Genomic DNA, 21372 nt, shown 5'->3' with positions numbered 1-21372 from the left:
ATTGAGATGAGAAAGTTTAACATAATTAACCTTTATACCTTAAAATATTTATTTAAATTCTAGCTTTGGTAATACCATTCTTTGGACTACAAGTCTGAGTGTTGCACAGAGGTTAAAAGCAAGGGCTTTGGAACCAGACAGACAGACATAACTTTTAGCTCTGTCATCTTTTGACTGTCACTTTACTTCTCTGAGTCACAGTATCCTCACCTAATATCAAGTAAATGATAATCTCATTTGTTGTGAAGAGTAAAATAGATAATATGTATGAAAAATTTAGCTTAAAAATAGCTCTTTAATCTGAACAGAAAAAATTTGTGTCAGATGCATTAGGCACTCTGTTTATTTTCTTTTGAAGCTGGTCTGGCACAGATAACTGGTAAAGTTTCCATTTTTAACCCTTTTTGGTGGTAGAATTCAAATTTTAAACAAGTAACTCAAAGTTGGAGGAAACAGAATTTAGGAGTTATCATCTTATTTAGTGCAGTTAAATGATTCTTCAATCTTAGCAGATTTTACTTAAAACAAGATTTTGACATAGGGACTAAAGACTTATATTAAAGTTTTAAGGTAAAAGTAAATTATAGGTAAAGGCAAAAGTGAAAAATGAGTGAAAAAAAGTGAAAAATGAGAGTTTGGTGTACTAGTGAAGTGAAAATGCTGATCGATAACCCAAAGAGACATAATTTCTTATGTAGACCTGAATGTTAAGTAGCTAAATTTTAAATATTAATATTAAAAAATGAATCATGTTTTAGCTAATTTTAAGTGATGTATACCAAAATCATAAGAAAATTATTTTAACGTTTCTAATAACATATATAATGTCTTCAGAATTTTCACATTAAATAAAAAATTCTAGAAAAAAATTGCTGAAGTTGCCCTGCATTGATTTTGTGAACTTTAAAAAAGATATGAAATTGCTATAGTTACTTTAGAATAAGTTTTGATTTTACTTTGTACACTTAGAACTACCATGTATTTGAATGGGAGCTTTGAAAAAAATTTGGAGGTATTCATTGCTGTAGATCACTTAGCATTTCTAGAGGGAGCTCACATTTGACTTTCTCTTTAGAACAATGGTAGCAAGATGGGAGAATTTAATTGTTTTCCTGCCTTTCAAAGAACGTAAAATAAACAGTGGCAGATTGTGGACTAAGTACAAGAGGAGCTTTCCTTGTGAATTAAGGTCAAGTTTCTCAGTAAGTGATATCTTTTAGATGCAATTGAATATCAGTGTGAAGGGCCCTTGAGATACGTTATTTCTGCTTCTTTGCTTCTTGATTTTTTAACAGAAAAATTTTGTTTTCTTTTGAAAATAACTTTACAGATCAAATTTTCTAATGCCTTTGCAGTGGTATCTAGTAGCATCTCTTTGCCTTCCTTTAATGTAATCATCATATATGCTTAATCTTAGGAAATCATGTTAAATCATATACTTGTTAAACAATGCTTATTAAATGTCTGTCACATGTAAGGCATTTTTAGGGCACTTTGAAAATCTTGATAAACATACCCAAGTCCCCAGCATCTTTGAGTAGCAATCATTTGTTTACACAGGCACCATATGTTCTATTTCCAATGAATTAACTGGAAAACGGGATATTTAAAGGTATTTTTCTAAAGGAATATAAAACACTTAATATATTGTTTGGCATTAATTTTTCTCTTGTATGGAAAATACATTATAAAATATGGGTACCAGATAACTTTTTATGTGTCTGGAGGTTTTTTTTTGCCCCTAGCAGTTATAAAGGAATGATTTATTTGAATAATTTAATTTGTTTTTGTCTTCTCCTCTAGACACTCAATTAAATATGTAAAAATATTGAGTATTATAATATGCTATTCTACTTTGTATTCGAACTCAGTATTGAGAGAATGAGATAGATAGCTTTACCTCTAAGTAGATAGATTCCAATGCCTGGAAACAGATCTGGATTTCCTGTCATTAACATTGCTATGAGGGAGTTAACCTTAGTTTTCTCAATAATGAAATGGGTACAGTAGCATACCTCAAAGGTTTTTATTGGGTTAAATAAATTCTGGGCACTGTCAAGCAAATAGTAAGTTTTAAATAAATAAACGAAAGCACTTAAAATTATTATTTTTAGTAACATTTTGTATATATTCTTTCTCTACTTTCTCTTGTTCCTTGTTTTTCTTTTCCTGCACTCCAATGTATGGGCTGCAAGGAAAAGCCATGAACTCGGACAGTGGCTCCCCCCAAATGAGAGCAGCTTCTTAGTATATTCATTTTGTAAAACAACAGGAATATAATGAGTACTTTGAATATTTTGAAACATATTGGGAAAACATGAAAGTTACATTTGGATTTTAGAATAAGCTATTTACAGTTTTTGAACTTCAAATAAGTACTTTATTATATTTTTTTCAGAGTTTAAACTGTTCATCTGTTCACATTTGTCAATTGAAATACAGACTTTAAAAACATAGGTACTTTTTTTTTAAGCTTCTTCACAATTTCTTGGAAGAATTTTGAGGATTTCATTCCAATAAAACTGTATTTTTAAAAATCATCACATGAAATGAACACAATCAATAAAATGTATGGGCTTAAAAATGTAAATAACATTACATGTTAATGAAAATACAAGATACAGATCTCTAAGTTCTGTTAGTCCAAAGTATAATTACCAAGTGAAAATTTGAAGATAATCCTTAACATCTGCTTTGAATTATCTTAGTATAAGGAAAAGTTTAGTGAATGGTAAAACTCTTTCTTCCTTTAGCAGGATATAGGATAACCCCATCTTTATTTTAAAAGAATGTGGGATGTGACCTTAATTTTCCTTTTCTCCCATCTTTTCTTTTCACCCTTCCCCTTCATTTTCATTTTCTCCCCTCCCCACCAACCTAGTTGCAGAGGGTTGGATTAATTATATGTTTCATGGCTTGTTTTCAAGATGATTCCTGCAAGTTTCTTTTCTTTTTGTCATGTATTTATTCCCTTTTATCTTTATTCCTAACTTCATTTTCCCTCTGCACCATAGGCGGAGGCTTTAATGTGATTTATTTACTCTTGTAAAATATGTAGTGATATTCTGGGTAGGAATGAATTTTTAATATTTATAACTGGTGCTATGATAGAATGCATTCAATATTTTGATTCTTTGTAGATTTTTTAAGGTCCATTCGTGTTATAGTGTTTACATGGAATTTGTTGCTGCACAGAAATCCGTAATGTTTATGTGCTGTATGGTACTCGTAGCATGGACAGGTCAATTACTTCATTATCAGCCAACTCTAAGATGCTTGCATTAAACATCCTCTTACATGTTCCCTTATGTGAGAATTTCTCTAGGCGTGGGATTCTGGGTCAGGGTTTATCCTTGGCTTACTCAATGACATTTGTTAATTTGACTGAGTACTGTCAGATGGCATAACAAATGACTGCCCTTGGCTGTACTGCCACCAATAGGGCATGCAGTCCTTCCCTGTTTCTTCACCAGTTCATGGCTTTATTCAGTTTTCTGTTTTTGGCCAGTTTGATAAAATATATGTTGTTATAATTTGCATTTTGCTGAGTTACTAAGAAATTCAAGGATGAGTTAAAATGCTTGATATTTATTGGGTTTTTCTGTTTGATAGATTCCTAATCATATACTTTGCCCATTTTTTACCTCTGTTGAATTTATCTCTTTTTGTTGTTGCTTTTTTAAGAGTTATTTTAGATTCTAAGTACAGCTCTTTGTTTAGATGTTTGAAATATCTTTGCCTGCTGTATTATGTGTTTCTATCTTTGTCCATGATATCTTTCAATAAATAGATGTTTTTCATTTTGAGGAACTCAAATTCATCAATATATTACCTATTGAGTTATATTCGGAGGTTGTTCTAAGAAACCCCTTTCCCTTCCCCAGAGGTATTCTCCAACATATTTTTCTGTTAGTTTTACTTTTTCATATTTAACCTATAAATTTATCTGGAGTTTACCATTGTGCATGGTGAAAATGGTATATAAATCCAGTTTTGCTTTTCTCTTAATATTATATTAGCATACATTTTTTGAGTTCCTTAGGAAATGACTTTAAAATATTAATTGGATACATACAATTTATAGATCAATTTTGAAAAATTTTATTTCTTTGAGTTAGTAAATGATTCTAAAATATTAATTGGAATTAAACCAAATTTAAAGATTGATTTTGAAAAAATTTATTTTGTATAATGTTAAATTGTCTCATTCATGAGCTTTCGAGTATTCTTCCATGTCTTTCAAAGTTTGGTCAAACCAGTTATATTTAAAAATTAACATGATTTAAAAAGTTGACTTAGTTAATGCAATCAAATTTGTCAAACTAAAAAAAAAGCATAGCTACACTGATTAATTCCATAGATTAATTATATAGATGTGAATTCATTCTATTAGCCCTTTTAAGATGTATTTTTTGTAGTTCAGTTAAACTATAGTTCCTTTAAACTATATCTGCATTAGCAAGATTTTAAGTGATTTCTCGATTCAACAATGAATTCCTTTTCATGTTTTGTTTTATTATTGAAACATGATAAATGAATAGCTTTAATGAAGAGAATTATTATTTAGTGGAGTACTAATAGAATTTTTTATTTTAGGTCATATTCTTTGGTGTACCTTTTTATTTTGGGGAAAAAATCTTAATGGTAACATTGAGTTTTGGTAGCATTGATACAAAAATCAGTCACATATAAATTTGAAAGTGTGGTAGTAATGGCAGTTTTCATGTCAAAAAAAAAGTGTGGCAATTTAAGGCTTAGTTTTGGGAGCTCTTACTTTAAAAACCTAAAATCTGTTTCGATAAACACTGTATTGAAGAGCAATTATATAAGGAAGAAACGATTTTGAAAAGAATTGTTTTCATATTTGAGTATGATGAAATCCTCTATGCCAATACCCTTCAAAGACCACCAGGAACACACCTGCAGTAAACAGGACGGCATAATTTCTCCTTGTTCTGAGGGACCTCTACCCCATAGAGACTCTGGGATATCTCATTGTATGTCTTATCATAGGATTTGGACTTTGGTTGGGTAATTTGGGAGAGGGTCTAAGAGGGGATGGGTGTCCTATAGATTGCATGCTAGGACAACTCTATAACTGGGTAAAGAAGTTATTCTTTTAGCAAGAGGGGAAATATTTGACATTTTGTGGATTGTACAGAAATCTTTATCTTTTTTGTGTTTATTAGAATTATGAAATGGTCTTGCTTTGTCTCATTTATCATGATCTCAGAGTAATCTTGTCTCAAGCTGAGATTCTATAAGACTGTGTTGTGTACAGTAGGAGAACAAAATACTACGTGGTGAGTGTCAGATCAGCTCTGGACATCAAAGACTTCCCTCCCTCTCAACCTGCCAGCTTTTTCCCCACGTTCTCCCTCTCGCTCCATTCCTTCCTCTCTCATCCATATACAATTAAAATTGCTTTTAAAATATATGCCTAATTTGGGAATTTTTTTTTTCTTTTTCAAGTCACCCAGGGCAATGACTTAATCATAACAATGTGAAGAGTTTTCCATTTGGATAAACAAACAAACAAACAAACAAAAAAAACAAGCAACTCAGTTTCATGTTGTGGCTTTGCCACAGATGATTTTGCCAATGATTTTTAATTTCTTAATTGTAGTTTTACTTTGGAATAACAATCTTCTCTGCTGCCTGTCCCAGTGTAAGCTACCCTAATCTTGTCTCTGCATTCACTGCAGTTATCATTTGACTGGTCTCTCTGTTTTTGTTCCTTTGCAGTGAGCACCTCCTCCACAGAGGAGGCAGAGTGATCTTTCAAAAATGTTAAGTCATATCACAAAAATCCTCTCTGAAAGTCCTCTCCTACCCACTGTAAATAAAATATTCTTGAGACTTATTATGGCCCACCAGACCCTATAGGATCCCTACTTATCTGTGTGACTTCATCATGACTTTCCCTTTGATTTTGCAGCCACACCTCGCTGGCCTTTCTGTTATTGGAAGTATCAAATTCATTATTGCTTTATACCCCTTGCTCAAACTATTCACCTTACTTGGACTCACCAGTCTTTGCAAGGCTGGCTCCATATCCTTTATTCCTCAGAGACGATACCCATTTCCCTATTTGTAAGGTATCTCTAGCTAAATTAGCTTCATCCACTCCATCTTATTTCATGTTATTCGTAGCACTTATCACTATCTGAAGTTAATTTATTTATTCTATTGTGTGGTCCTCACTTCCCTATCCCACTTTACTCCCCACTTCACACGTAAGCTCCAAGTGGTGGGAACTTGTACGTCAGTACATTCCTAAGCGCCCAGCCCCTATTGAAGTACCTGGCACAAAGCAGGTGTTTAACACATATCTGTTCAGTAAATGAATACATTTATGAATGAATAAATGAGCAAACAAGAAAATGAGTGAATGTATATTATTCTAGTCATAACTTTATGAAGTCTGTTGACTATTAATAATAGAATTACATGTTTATTAAGATATAAATACCTGAAAAGTCAATTTGTATATCTGAAGATACTCCTTAAAATATTTAAGGTAATTCCTTACTATAATTTTTTTTTCAGCATCTATGTTGTAAAACTGGTTTAGATGGGATAGCTTTATAATGTTTTCTTGTTGCTTAAAATAATATTTGGTTGCATTTCTCTGGAGTGATTCCAATGTAAATATAGTTTCATTAACTAATGCCACAATCAAAGCGGAACTTGAGAGAGGTAAGGTGGCTTGAGAAATAGCCTGGTTATTAGAAGTTTCCATATAGTCATACTTTATTAATTTAGGGGTGAGGCTACATATAAAATATATGTGGTGTTATGTCTTTTAAGTTTAAAGAAAATTATAATTCATTTTACTATCTCTTTTTCCTTCTTTGCATCTCTTGTTGTTGCATTTAGTATCTGAATTTGACGATATTTTGTACTGTTTTATCATTCAGTTTAAGGATTCATTTTTTTTTTATGAATTCATAATGCCAAGGCCTAATTCATAGTGTGTGAATGTTGCTTTGCAGTGAAAAATGAAAGGTGGTATGAAAATGTTAGGTGGAGGGTGGAAAAAGTTTGGAAGCAGCCAGCTTTGGGTTGGAATTTTTGCTCTCATTAATACTTCAGTATTAACTCGGCAAGTTCTGTAGTGTCTGTGAGTCTGTTTATTAGAACAAACTAAGCATAATATTTATGTACAGGACTGTGTTGAGAATGTAGCTGATATATTTCAAGTATGTGGAGTAAAATGTGATGTTATTAAGTGCTGGATAATTTTAAGTTCAGTGCTTTTTCTCTGTTTTCCATCAGCAGCAAAAAAATATGAAAGATTATTCTCTATAGATAATATAAGGGCATAAAGTGTGTAATATTTGACATTATTTCTATAATCAACATTTAATATTGTAAATTGCAAGGAGTATTCACCACAATAATATTAATGGTAATAGTAAATAAATATTTACTATTGAGTGTTTGTCTTGTGTCAGCCACTGTCTTAAATACCCTACATGTATTAACTAGTTTAATCTTCATTGAAAAGCCCATGAAGTACTATTATTCCCATTTCACAGATGAGTAAACTGAGGCACACAGTGTTAAATTATAGAGCACACTGACACATCTGGGGTTGAAAGATTCTACACTTTATTATACCTTAAAAAAAATTGACTTCAAAACTCTTTTCATTCTTCAGGTAGAATTAGCAATCAATAAAATAAATATATCTTGACACACAGAAACCTTGCTATCCCCGTCTTCTATCAGGGAGGGACTCTGGCCTCAGGACTTGATACCCTATCTCTTTCCCAGTGAGAAGGAAAGAAGACAAGAGAAGCCTCCCAGTTAGAGGGATAATTTTGCTTGAGAGCAACAACAGCTGTTGATGTGACTTTCATCCTTTTTAATTTTGAAAAATCAAGATTGTTTAGAGTAAAAAACAAAGGGCACGCAGAAAATATAGATTTTTTTTTTAAACATGATTATGTGTGGACATACCAAGATACTGATTTCCACATGAATGCATTTATTAGCAGGAATGGTATAAAAGAACATTGTATCAATAAACTAAATATGTTTTAAGAAGCATAATGTTTTACTGATATTCTAATGACTATTAAGCCTCTATATAGTTTGCTCTTGTTTGGTTATCTTGCTTTTATCCCCAGTTCTTCTACATCATTTATCAGTTTTTTAAATATTTGAATGAAATCTTTGTTTATTTTAAGATCCTTTCTTATAGTTTCTGGTTGAGTTAACTATACAATAATTTCAGGCCATGAAGACCCCTACTGAAATTTGAAAGACCATGAGATCTTCGTGGGTGATCTTAAGATAACATTGTTCTTGGCCTTATGATGTACTCTATATGATATCAGCTTTGAGACATAATAATTACTTTAAATTTTTTTTAGGCTTTGGTTTTATTTAATCTCCTGGTTTGCTGAAATGTTAGAGCATAAAGGAAATAAATTTTCCTCCTTAAAAATGTTTTATGAAGGTTTTCTCTCCCTGTGGGACTTCCTGATGGCTTGATACTATGTCATGTATAATTGAATCGACTCTCAGCCTGAATACTTCTTTCTCTTCTTGGCAGCGTGGGGTAACCTTGGAAATGTTCTAAAGAGCCAGAGCAAAGTTTCTGAAGCTGAAAGCGCCTATAGAAATGCTTTGTACTACCGGAGCAACATGGCTGACATGCTTTATAATTTGTGAGTATGCAATTGCTTTCTCTCATTTGGTTCATCTTTGAAACCTGTGGTGAGAGGGACTATTGATTTAACTGCTGGAAATGGTGATGACGATAGGTCTTTTTCTGAAATATTCTTCTCATATATCATGCCTCAGAGACTAGTAGGTGGTTAGTATTTGTGATTTCTTTGTTTTGGGGCCTCATCATCTATATTCATGTGTATTGATGTGGCATGGCTGAAATTTTTTCAAGTATTATGCCATGTAATATAAAATGGTTTAACTGCTTTTAGGTTTTTTTTTTTTTAAGTTTGTTCCATTAATACCTAGGTAGTTTATAAAATAAGCCTGCTATGTGTGATACTTTATGTAATCGATATCTTGATATTAATAATAGATTTTGTCCTCTGTTAAAAATTTCTTGTGTCCAAGGATATATAGAATATGTATTAAACCTGGGGACTTAGTGAATAAGATTATGGCTCTTTTTCTCCCCTCTCCAAAAGTACTAATACTTAGATAGAGATAATCAAATAATTTAGGGTATTTGTGTGTGTTGGATTAGAAAAACCCCTAGGGGAAAAATTGGTTCTGTTCTCTGAATGAACAACCCTAGGGGGTACAATGAAATGTGAGTAGATAAATACAAATTAACTGAAATCCATTTTTTGTCTCATATCTATGACATTTTTTTGTTTGTAAGTAATAGAAACCTAAAATAAACTTGCTTAAACATCAAAAAGATTTTATTAACTCTCATAACTGAAAAATTCCTGGCATTGACTAGATGTGGCACATCTAGCTAGATCTAGGTGCTTTATGATGTTGTAGGAATTTGTCTCCATGTTGTGGCTCTGGTTTCCTCTGGTTTCGTTTTGTTCTCTGTGGAACTATCTCTATATCAGTGAGAAAGATGATTCCTGCACCGTTATGAATATAACATCCTGACTCCTCGGTCTCAGAAGGAATTGTCTTGGTGTCTCTATTAATTCTGAAAAAAGGTCGCTTGACTGACCCTCCTGAAGTCACATGTCATCTCTTGCATGAAACACTCGGCAATGGGCCAGAGGTTGTAAGACACCTCTATTGACGATGCCACCAAGGTTGGAATGAAGGACCAATTCTCTGTAGGTAGAGACCAGGCAAAATAAGATGCCTACTGCTTATGTTTAATAAATGCTATGTAATAATGACAGTATCAACCCAATCTGTCAACTTTAATTTTTAGTATGTATTTATGCCATGGTTGCAGCTAAATCTTTTGTACTAGTTAAATCTGAAAGCACAGATATAAAAAATGAAATAAAAACCAAACAGAAAAAGATTTTTGGATACTTAAGGGAAAGCAGACAGAGTGAGCTCAGATTAATTTCCTGTTCATATATTTACCTTGTTTTTAAACTCCTAAACTTTAACACTGGGATCTCAGTCTCATGGCCTGTGGTCTAGATTAGGTGAGCATGTGTTTTGTATTGATCTACACAGTTTAATTTTCTCTTTTTCACCTGAATGCCTTCAGATGGAGCACATTCACTTCAGTTTGCACAACTCTTAAAGCTCACTCTCTGCTGTGCTTCATGATTCACCAAAGATGTTACCATCTTTTCCCTGAAAATGATGTTTGCATCTTTTTTTTTCACTTGAATAAATATATCTAGATATTCCTACAAAGGCTTTTCCCACATGTCCTCTTCATTTAAATAATGTGATGTAACTATATTATTGATTAATAGAATTTTTATTTCATGAGAAAAAACTTATCAGTTTGAAATTTATACAAAAATATTCTTTTATTATTATTATCATTTTAACATCTGAAAGTAATGCTGCCAAAGGAGGCTCTTGCCTTGCGATATGGGATGCAAATTTTCTTCTGGAGTTCTTTTTTCATATATTTTGGAGGAGAAAGTAAGCTAAATGACCAACATCTCTTGCTAAACTTGTTTTTCTCTTATCCACAGTTACCTACCTCTTGTTGATACCTGTTGCGCAAGGGTTGTTCAGGCTTACCCTTTGCTGAGAAGATAATTTTATTACATTAGACAAATTCAATTTACATGGAATTTAAAAGCTATACCTTATAAAACTTCCTGTCTAGATACATATATAAGCCATGAAAGTATATATATATATATATATATATAGATAGATAGATAGAGAGAGACCTCTCCAAACCCTAGTGAAAATCCTTGCTGGAGAAGTGATTATTAACAAGATCAGTTTTTTTTTTTTTCCCTAATTACAGGAAAATCAGATATATCATAAATGCCATATATAGCTCCAAATTATTTTTACTAATATGAAGGTTTTTAAACTATGTTTAACTGCTAGCTCAGATAGAGAGACTTGAATCCCACAAGAAATGTTGGAAATAATTTCAGTGTATTAGATTATGTAACCCATGTGGTTAACAGAATTTTGATATTCAATAATTATTTTTCAAAATAGAAATTTTTTTATTTAATTGAAATATCAACAGAATGCACCCAAATAGATTTTTTTTATAAACCTTAATATTTTAAATGTATCTGGCATCATATGTCCTTAAGAACAAACTTTTCTTTTCTATTTACTTACATAGGTAGGAAAAAAACAAGTTTTCTCATAGATAATTTAGAGAATATTTGACGGATAAAAAAATTTTCCTTTTGAGACATAGATGCTATTTCCATTACACACTTCTCTCTCTGATATACAGAAGTTGCTCTTTGTTCTACTTAATATCCTGAAAGAAAAAGTATTTGCTTTATTCAGTCCTACCAATAAGTAAACTTGATAATGTTCCTTTGTGGTAGTAGCAGGTTTTAATCATCTTTCATATCAGTTATAGTTATATCTCTTAAAGATCTGTTATGGCCAAAGCCTGAAACTAATTAACATATATTTATATTAGTTATATGAAATACTCATTCATTAATGAATTTTGGAAACTTTTGGGAATCATAAACTTCTCTTAGGTCCTCTACTTAACTTTAAATCAGGAATCTAGTTTTCGTTTTTGTTTTTTTTTTTAACTCATTCAGCATTCAAAAAACTACTGCTTTGTTAATTATTAAGATTTTTCATATTGTTTGAAATTTTTATTAGGGAAATAATGTAGAGCTATACATAATTATGTAACTTAAAAATAGTAATTACTAAAGTGAGGTATACCACTACTGACAAACCACAGCATGACTTTAGGAGTTCAGAGATAATCATTAAATTAATCCCTGAATATTCATTATTATGTTTATTTTTTTTAAAAAAATGACTAGCACATTTAAATAACATTTAAATATTGTTCTAGGTGAGGATAGAAAAATTATTTTGAAAAACATTAAGTAAGCAATAGTATTAGATGAAATATGTTATATTCGAAGCTGAGGAACATTGCCTTGTAAGATTTCTAAACTTTGAGGACAGTTTTTTGCAGGATTAATATCAAGTTATATATGAGAGGTGTAAAAATGGTTATATTAACTTTATAAAATGATGGAATAATATTTATTTTTTTCTTGATAACAATTACTTAACTAATATGAACCAAGCACTGTTCTTAGTTCTTTATAAATGTTATCACAGTTTGTCTTCAAATGAAGCCTACGAAATGAGGAAAATGAAACTCAGAGGTGTTTTGTCTAAGTTTACACAAATAGTAAAGGAGCCCATATTTGAACTTAAGAGTTTTGAGTCTGTATTCCTTTTGAGCCATATTTCTATAGTATTTCTACAGAAATGAACCAAGGATGTAGAAAAAACCCTCAGTAAATATCTTTCAAATTCAGACAAAAGATTTAATTGAAATCACTTTTACATACAGAAATAAAATACTTGGAATGAAATCTAATATAACATATAAATTAATTTTTTATGTTAATTACTGAGTTTAATGAACTCATGTTATAGAATTTTATTAGAAAGAATATCAGGGAGTTTGTACTACTGAGCTGAGTTATTTTCAAGAAGAAATTGCTGCAGAAAGTGTTTTTAATTTCCTAAATCCATTAATTGTAATATTATTTTGATATTATTTCAATCCATGCTTACAGATAATAGTCATATAATGTGAAAGTTAAAACAGTGCTTAATTTTACTCTTAATAGCAATAGATGTAGTGAACTTATTACACAGCCTATAGTCACCCTTTTATTCATATTGCCAAATGTGTTAAAATCTAATACTTCACATGAGTAACTTTTTTTTTAAGACCAGATTTAACAGCTCTGCATTATGATGTTTTTTTTTTTTTTTTTATTTTCAAGTGCAGTATATTTTCACAGGCTATCGCTCAATGATTTACACTATTTTACAAATAATGTGTCAACTTTCAACCTTTTAACTGCACAACTCACTGCCATCTGAAAAATAATTTATTTCTAGGTTGGAAAATTCTCAGTAAATGTTCTTTCATTGCTAGTATAGATTTGTCCCAGTCGGTCTGTTCTAAATGATATTTAAACAGGTAATTCAATAAAACATTGAATATTTTATTAACCATTAGATTTTAGAATATAGATAATAACTATAATATGGTTTAATCAATTCTTGATTATTATACATAACAGAGGGGATTATTTCTGTGGATAATAGAGCTCTTGCCACCTTAAGTTAGTTGTCATTTTTGTTCCATGTTGTAAGACTAAGTAATCATCCAATCTGAGAAGCTAGGAAAAAGGAGCAATAAATAAACTAATAAATTTATTGGAAGCAAAAAGAAAGAAAATGTTAATAAAGTAGACTATGGAAAAGCAATGGGAAGTAATGAACAAATTTAAGAGCTTATGCATTAAAAGATCAACGATTTCCAGACAAGTCATATAGGACAAAATAGAAAAATCTCAAATATACAACACTGAGAATTAGAAAAGGACTACAAATACACACACACACACACACACACACACACACATATAAATATATATAAACTTAAAATAGCAAATGTTAGTTATATATATGAAAATCTTATATATGTCAAATCTATATATCTATGCTTTTCTGGGAATGTATAAATGGCCAACATTGGCACAAGAAGAGGGCGGCAATTGGGATAAAAAAATCTTGGGAAAATTTGAAACCACATTACAGAATTTTCTCCATAAGAAACCAAGTTTAAGGCATTCATGAGTTTTATCAAATCTTTGATGAAGCGATATTTCTTATACTTTTCATTTATTTTTGTGAAGCTAGGTAAAACTGACAGCAAAATGTCTATGTTTAACACCAAAAAACAAGAGAATAACAATAACAACAACAGAAAATCTCCAAAAACTCAAAAAACAAAACAAAAAGCTAACAAGCAAGGAAAAAATTACAGAACCATGGCAGGCCAGTTAGACTTATTAATTAAATGTTGACATGTCTTAAAATTAATGTAGTAGATGCTGCAGCACATTACAGATTAAAACATCACAATCATATGACATTTATTTTTAGATTTATGGTAGGGTATTCAATATTAAGTTTAATTACCATATTCTTTTAATTTAAGAAGTCAGAAGAAGAAAAGAATATCATCTCTAGAAATGCCAAGAAAGCTTTTGATCAACATCTGCCTCAGAGAACAAGACATAAATAAACTAAGGATAAATAAATACCTCTGTAACATAAAGAATATTTGTCTCAAGTCAATATTGAAGTACAGTGGTCATTCTCATTCTTATAATCATTATCATTATCATTCTTGTGGAGGTAGTTGCAATTTCTTATTGATCATCATATCTTCCCATACTTAGAAGAGTAACTATATTTGTTGATTTTATAAATGAATTATGAAATCCATATCAAACCGGAGAAGATTCAATTTGTCAATGTAGGTGATTACATTAATAATGGATATTAGATAACCATGTTCTTTGAATTGCATTAAGTATAATCATTATCACTAAACAGATTCAGATTTTAAAGAGCCTTTTTGGAGTAGACATCTAGAGTTGCATTTTCTTGCAGTTTCAGAAACAAACACATTTGTGTTAAGGTTGGCTCATGTAGTAGTTTCCTAGACCTGCCATAACAAAGTACCACAAACTGGGTGGCTTAAAACAATAAAAAATAATGGTGTCACAGTTCTGGAGGTTAGCAGTCTGAAATCAATATGTTTAGAGGATCGTGCTCTCTCTGAAACCTATAGGGAAATTCTTCCTTGCCTCTTCCTGTGGTTTGCTGGCATTCTGTGGAGTTCCTTGGTTTGCAGCTGCATAACTGATCTCTACCTTTGTTATCACATGACATTTTCCCTGTCTTTCCGTCTTCACATAAGGCTCCCAGTCATATTGAATTAGGGGCTCAACCATGTTAATTTGACATTTTACATCTTCAGTGACCCTGTTTCATAAAAAGTCATATTCTCAAGTACTAAAGGTTAGGATTTCGACATCTTTTTTGGAGAGACACAATTTAACCAATAACAGCTGCCTATTGCAAGCTTCAGTTTAAGAGAGATAGAGCCCAGATAGTGGTTTTTAATCAGGGAGAGGGTTAGATAAAGACTCTTTTATGAAGCTAAAATTTTGCATAGAATTTCAACAAGTTTACATATCTCGTGAAGTCAAGAACTCTGTCTTAGGAGGAAGTAACTTAGGAGGATAGATCAGTGAGGGAAATGTCAGGTACAGAGTTGTACCTAAAGATCCAGTTCTAATGAGAGATTTATTTGTTCATTCAGGACAAGGTTTTGAAAACCCTTGATAGGCTAAAAGAATCAAATAGTGGAAGTGGTGTTACTTGACATGGAGCTGAGCCATTTTTTAAGCTCTGTTCAAAACTGTCAAGAGAAGCCTATAAGAAGTGAAGCCTGGTGAAAATGAAGGAGAAAGTACCCTTTGCCAAATGGCATGAGTTCAGGACAGGCTTTCCCCGCAAGTTCCCTGGAAGGGTGTGTATGTGTAGGTGTGTGTTTTAAGGATGGACGGAGATGTCCAGGGGATACTAGGTAAACAGACTGGTTTCTCAAAATAGAGAATTCGAGAGAGGGTTATCAAACAGGAATGCTTAGAAGTGCTTGGCATGTCTGAGATAAGTGAATAGAACTGAGAGATTTTGGAGAAATTCCACTGACTTGGGCTCTAGATACACAATTACTGGAATGAGGTGGGGCAGCTTGTGGGTACCTATCTGTTCACATGGCAAGAACATTTTAAACTGGTTGTTCCTAATTCTTAAATCTTATATTTTCAAAATATGCTTGATTGTTGTTGCTGTTGCTTTGTTATATATCTGATTTTTAGGTGAAAATCTTTTTATGGAATTTTCTTGAATATGTCATATTCTTATTTGCTGGAGGCCTATGCACATACTTGTTTTAGCTGCAGCATTTTCCACCATTTTCTCCCTTTCTGACTTCTTTCCACCCTACTGTCCATTCTTTATGCCTGTTACTGCCTAAACATCCTTTATATTTCAGCTCAAATCTCCCTCTGGGAAGATTTCTCAATATCGCTCCTATTTTCAGAGTTAGAAGATAGCTACCTCTCTTAAATCTCAGCAGAGCAACTAATACTTGACTCTTTTTAGTCTTAATCATAGTAATATTTGTGATACCATATTATCCTTAATTATGACATGATTTCCTTAGAGCCAGGGAAGGCTAAGGTAACATTATAACCCAGATGCCAGGCACATGGGCTTCAAATGATGTATATGTTGATTAATAAGCTCATGAGTGTGTTACACTATGGATATATCAATTAATAAAGTAATGGATGAACTATTAAACTGATAAATGACTTCATTAATAAACCAATGAATAAGATAATAATGAAGATCTTTTTAAAAAACAAAGTTTATTGGACAACAGTTCCAAGTCCTGTGTATTTTACCTAGCTGATCTATTTCTTTACCAACTTATATTATTAGCCATGTTCATATATCTGACTCTTCATAATGATTTATTCTATAACTTTTTTCCATTGAAAATAATCCAAAAAACTTAAGAGTAGTAAAATTCTCTCACAGTGACCATGGTTATTATATACACACTAATGTGGAGTAAAGATTCTGAAATATATCATCTAGCGTCAAGGCTTGAGTTTTATTTCTATTTCTCTCACCAGACCCTGGAAATATTTTTATTAAAAATATTGAAAACAAACTTTTTTCAGAATCGCTAAGAGAAAATAATGGCTATGTTAGTTAACTGGACAGTTGTTAGTTAACTAGACAATCAGCTAAAAGAGGTTTCAATAAAGCAAATGATGATTATTTTCATTTATTAATCAGAATAAAATTAAATAGTAAATAATGAAGTATATAATTCTGTTCCAGTTTATTATATATGAGATGATGTTTCAGGGTTGTTAAAATATTAATAAACCCTTTAAAATCCTATTCAAGATATAAGTGGCTATAAAATCAACCTCTGTTCATAGAAACATATTATTTAAATTTGCCTTTCAGTAATTTTCAATTCTAATTTGAAGACTTACTGTAATATTAAACATCTGTACAGGCTCAGAATATAAGTCTAGTCTTTACTGAGAGTAAAAATTGGTGATTATTTAAAACTAGAGCAAATTAACCACACTTAATGATTTCATCAACCATATACACATTTGTGCATATAAATTCTTGAATATATTTTAGCATTAAATTATCTATTCTTGAGTTTTGGCCATGATATACTAAATTCAAGAAATTTGGCAAAGTTCGTCTTGACAAGATGCCAGAATAGATTAGGTAAGATAATTATTATCTAATGACCTGGACGTCTGCAGGATGGTAAAGAGGAAGTCAGAAATGATTTCATGGAGAAGCTACATTTAGAATATATCCTGGTCAATCTGAATAAAAGAAAGCACAAGATGAAACATTTTCTACTGTAGGTTTTATGATGTTAAACACCATCCATGATTATTAGTTAAAACTACAAATTTTATGTAACACGAAAGCTCAACTTATAGCATTCAGTAGTACAGTAAATTTCTAGTCTGAGGGAAGAAACTGGATCTGTTCAGGTGCCTGGCACTTAGTTGCCTGGGATCATCAGTCCCAGAGAGACCTACTCATATATCAAAAGCACAGAGAAGGATGAGGAAAAACCCAGTGTGCTGCTGTTTTCATGGGGTTTCCCTCACTATATCGTCACAGGTACTAGAAAGACTTCAAGTCTAGTCAAGTCTGTATGGAAATCCCAGGTTGTTTGGTGAGCATACTATCTGTGTATTGAAAACATTCAATTTATAAGAATCTCACACTGAGGAGTAGTTGATGATTTAATTTATAATGATGCTGGTCTGACAGTCTAATGCTATGAAATCCCTTGGATGGAGTTCCTCCTCCCCTGGAAAGTACTGGAATAAGTACTGTTGGCATTTTCCTCTGTGAATCCCCATTTACCGAGCTTTCTTTCAAGTCACACTATCTGCTTCTCCATGCATGCTTTTACATTTTGTGCTCAGTTGTTATGTTAGTATAGTTAGACAAAATACATTATATATCTGCTAGTTTTGGAGCCATCTTCTTTCTGCAACTCATTTTGTAGACATGTTCTGTGATTCACTAAGAGCTGAATTTAGAGTTTAGCCCTCAAGGTGGAATCTCTTTTCTTATGATTCTAAACTCCGCAATTCCTATAACACTTATGTCGTTTATCACTAGTTTTTACACATTTATGAGAATGATTGCTTACAAAGTCCGATTGATTCTGATTTTATCTTCAGAGTACATTTATAGATAAGAGCATATTTGTAAGTTCATCTGTTAGAAATAAAGAAAATTGTTTAATTTTAACTATGTAAGTTTTAAATAACTATTGGGCTCCCTCTAGGCAACTGGAATGTGTTTCTCCTGAGAGCATTCTGAGATAGAGGGTGTAGATTTTGGAGTTGTAATTGTCTAAGTAGGTCAATGGAAACTGTAAATTGTACGTACGTGTGTGTGTGTGTGTGTGTGTGTGAGAGAGAACCATGAATGGAGTCCTGGGAAATACCTATATTTAAAGAGCTTGGTAGAGAAAGTGGACCATAATGTATGCTCAAGGAGGATGAAATAAGACTGGGGTATTAGATGTCATTGAAGCTGATGGATAAACAAGATGTTAAGGAGGGAAAAAATGGGCAAGAGATCATGTGCTAATTTCTATGGTTCTTTTATGTCACCCCACCCCCGCCTCCCCACACACAAAATAGTGGCATAAATCATGGGTCTAGAAACTTGGAAATATTATTCACTTCTTCTGAATGTAGTAGAGAACTGCATTTTGCCTTCATAAACCTATAGGATATCCCAGAGAATAATTTTATCCTATGAAATGCATGGACACAATGACCAAAGAACTGAAACTCACAGCAGAACTCCTTGGGGCCTGGGGATATACATTATTTATTCTTTGTTTTTAGCACATAGTGAAGTCCTTGACACCTCCTTGATACTCAACAAGGCTTTTGAATACAATTTAATTAAACAACTTATTATTTCACACTCATTTCTTTTATGGCAATGGAAATTACACATTATAGTATTGGTATCTAGTATCGCCTGCTAACAAACTGTTAAACCATGCCCTCCTGACCCTAACCCAAAGTAAAGTTGGGGGAAATCAGAATCCTTTTAAAACTTGGAGCCTTATACTCGTTTGTATCATGGGTTTTCTATTACAAATGTCGTTTTAAAATGGCACTGTACGGGTCATGCTTTTTCATGCAGAAATATTCTTTTAAGATTAACTGTGTAGAGAGAGTTAAACTATTTTCTATGTTGGAAAAATGATAAAAGGCATTTTTCTGAAATCTCATTAAAATGGCCTTTAATTTTATAGTCATTTTCATCCAGAACTGTAAGTATACATGAGGCCATGATTTAGAAAGTTCATAAAAGAAGTTTATAAAGAAATTCATAATCATATCCTGTCTTAGTGTCTTTTGTTTGGTTTAACTTTAAAACTGATTGGAAGTTATTTAAATGGCTAGAAGAATTTTTTTGTTCCTTAAAATTATGTTCATGTGAAAAGTATAGACTCATGTACAGCCAAGTTTCAAGTAAATTAATTCATTTTACTCAGAAGGAGGTTTTGCATTATGGGGAAAAAAAGTATCTTTTTTCTTCTTCTTCTGAAGAAAAATGAACAGATGTAATTTTGTTATTTATGTAGTTCCGATCAGTCCTCTGAAGATTTCCAATTACCGTGACTTAAGAATTATTTTCTAGACACACCAGGAAATATACTAATATTATCTTCCATTTATTTCAATTCTTTCTCTTATACAAAACCTATCTATGATTTGCCTATATAATGGAGAAGTTGCTTAAAGTATAATTGAAGTTTGAGGACATCTGGATATTAAGATGATGAATTTTAAAGATTAATATCTTACCATTTGCTTATTTTTGTTTTGTTTTAATGATTGTGTGTATATGTGCATCTTCTGTATATTGCCTGTTGGAAGTAGAAATCTTTATAAAGATCTCTAAATTTTGAAGACCAAATTTAGGAATGGATGCAAGCATGGGATATAAAATGTATACTCATTCCCTTGAAATTTAGGATTGGAGAAGAGAGTGCAACCTTAATCAAATTCGACAACTGATAGGGAAAAAAGATAAGTGAATTAGCCAATTTTTAGGCCCTGGTCTAAAAATAAGAAAGAAAAGAAAAGAAAGAGGGAGGGAAGGAGTGAAGAGATGGGGGAGCAGGGGAAGAGAGAGAGTGGGGAGAGAGAGATCGAGAGAGAGAGAGCATTCAGGCCTAAGAATTTTCTCTGGGACAAGGCCAGTACCTTTATAAAACATAAGGGTGGAGGGACTGGAAGAGAGAATAAAACCAAGTGCTGCTGAATAACCAAATTTCTTAATTTGGCACGTCGATTCCCAATCTTTCATTATTCTATACATTTCTTTTGGCTCCCCTCCAGCTCTTTTTTTTCCTATCTCCAGCCTTAGGCACTAATTTGCCTTCTGCTACCATTTCTAGGACTGCTAAGTGATGATTACTATCACGAATAGATCCTTGCTGTCTTTGACCCCTCTATTGGGTGAAGAATCATCCCTTCTGAGCACCAAAATTAAACCTATAAAGGCAGTTTTAAGAAAATTGTTTTAAATGATGTTTTCCTTCTATTCTACAAGTTCTTCAGAATTAGCCTTTGAGTAATTGGTTTCTAGGTTGCAATTTCTTTTTCCAAAGACAAAAGATGCTCACATTTATTTTTTGAAGTCATCCTGCTTAAGTTAGAAACTGCTTGTATGAACTAACACCTATTCCTCCTAGTCTATGAGATATGTGATTCCTTTTCCCCTTTCATAATTTATTGCTTCAACAGCAGATTTTTGTTAGAGCACTGCTGCTAAGGGATAAAGAAAACACCCACTTTGTTGAACATTTATGTTTAAAGTGAGTACATTGCACTAAATCATGATATGCCTATGGGAACATTTCTAACCCAAATTATTACCATCTACGATGGAATCAGGCTCTGAAGCGTCTTCTTTTTCTTTTTTCTTCTTCTTCTTTTTTTTTTTTTGTAATATTTTTTGAGTGTGTTGATTTCCGTAGAATTTACAAACATCCCCCTACCCCTCGCTGCCTGAACAAACATGTTTAATTTAAGTTTTCTTGCTATGGGCTTCCATAGTGCAACACACTGTATTATGATACTCTGCACACAGTTTTGTTACTGTTTTTTAAATTATTTCTTCTTTCTGCTAGTCATTAAATTTCTATAATGGCACTTCTAAAATATATTTTGAATGAATGAACGAATGAATAAATCAACAGTCTAATTGCATTGACTTTCACTGAGT

The 21372-nt window shown here is 32.1% G+C and overlaps 1 protein-coding gene across 3 annotated transcripts in view; it reads left to right on the top strand.

Moving 5' to 3' along the window:
- TMTC2 (transmembrane O-mannosyltransferase targeting cadherins 2) overlaps window positions 1-21372 on the top strand; it is a 345050-nt gene that overhangs the window by 191936 nt on the left and 131742 nt on the right. For all 3 annotated transcript variants that reach the window (XM_016143610.2, XM_016143578.2, XM_016143600.2), the window contains one exon: window positions 8564-8678. In XM_016143610.2, coding sequence (XP_015999096.1) covers window positions 8564-8678 — 115 coding nt within the window. The remainder of the gene's footprint in view (window positions 1-8563; window positions 8679-21372) is intronic.

This window comes from Rousettus aegyptiacus, unplaced genomic scaffold (genome assembly GCF_014176215.1).
Source record: "Rousettus aegyptiacus isolate mRouAeg1 unplaced genomic scaffold, mRouAeg1.p scaffold_m13_p_2, whole genome shotgun sequence".
In the NCBI taxonomy this organism is placed as follows: Eukaryota; Metazoa; Chordata; class Mammalia; order Chiroptera; family Pteropodidae; genus Rousettus; species Rousettus aegyptiacus.
Note: the sequence above shows the minus strand (reverse complement) of the source record. Positions and strands in the feature narration are given on the sequence as shown.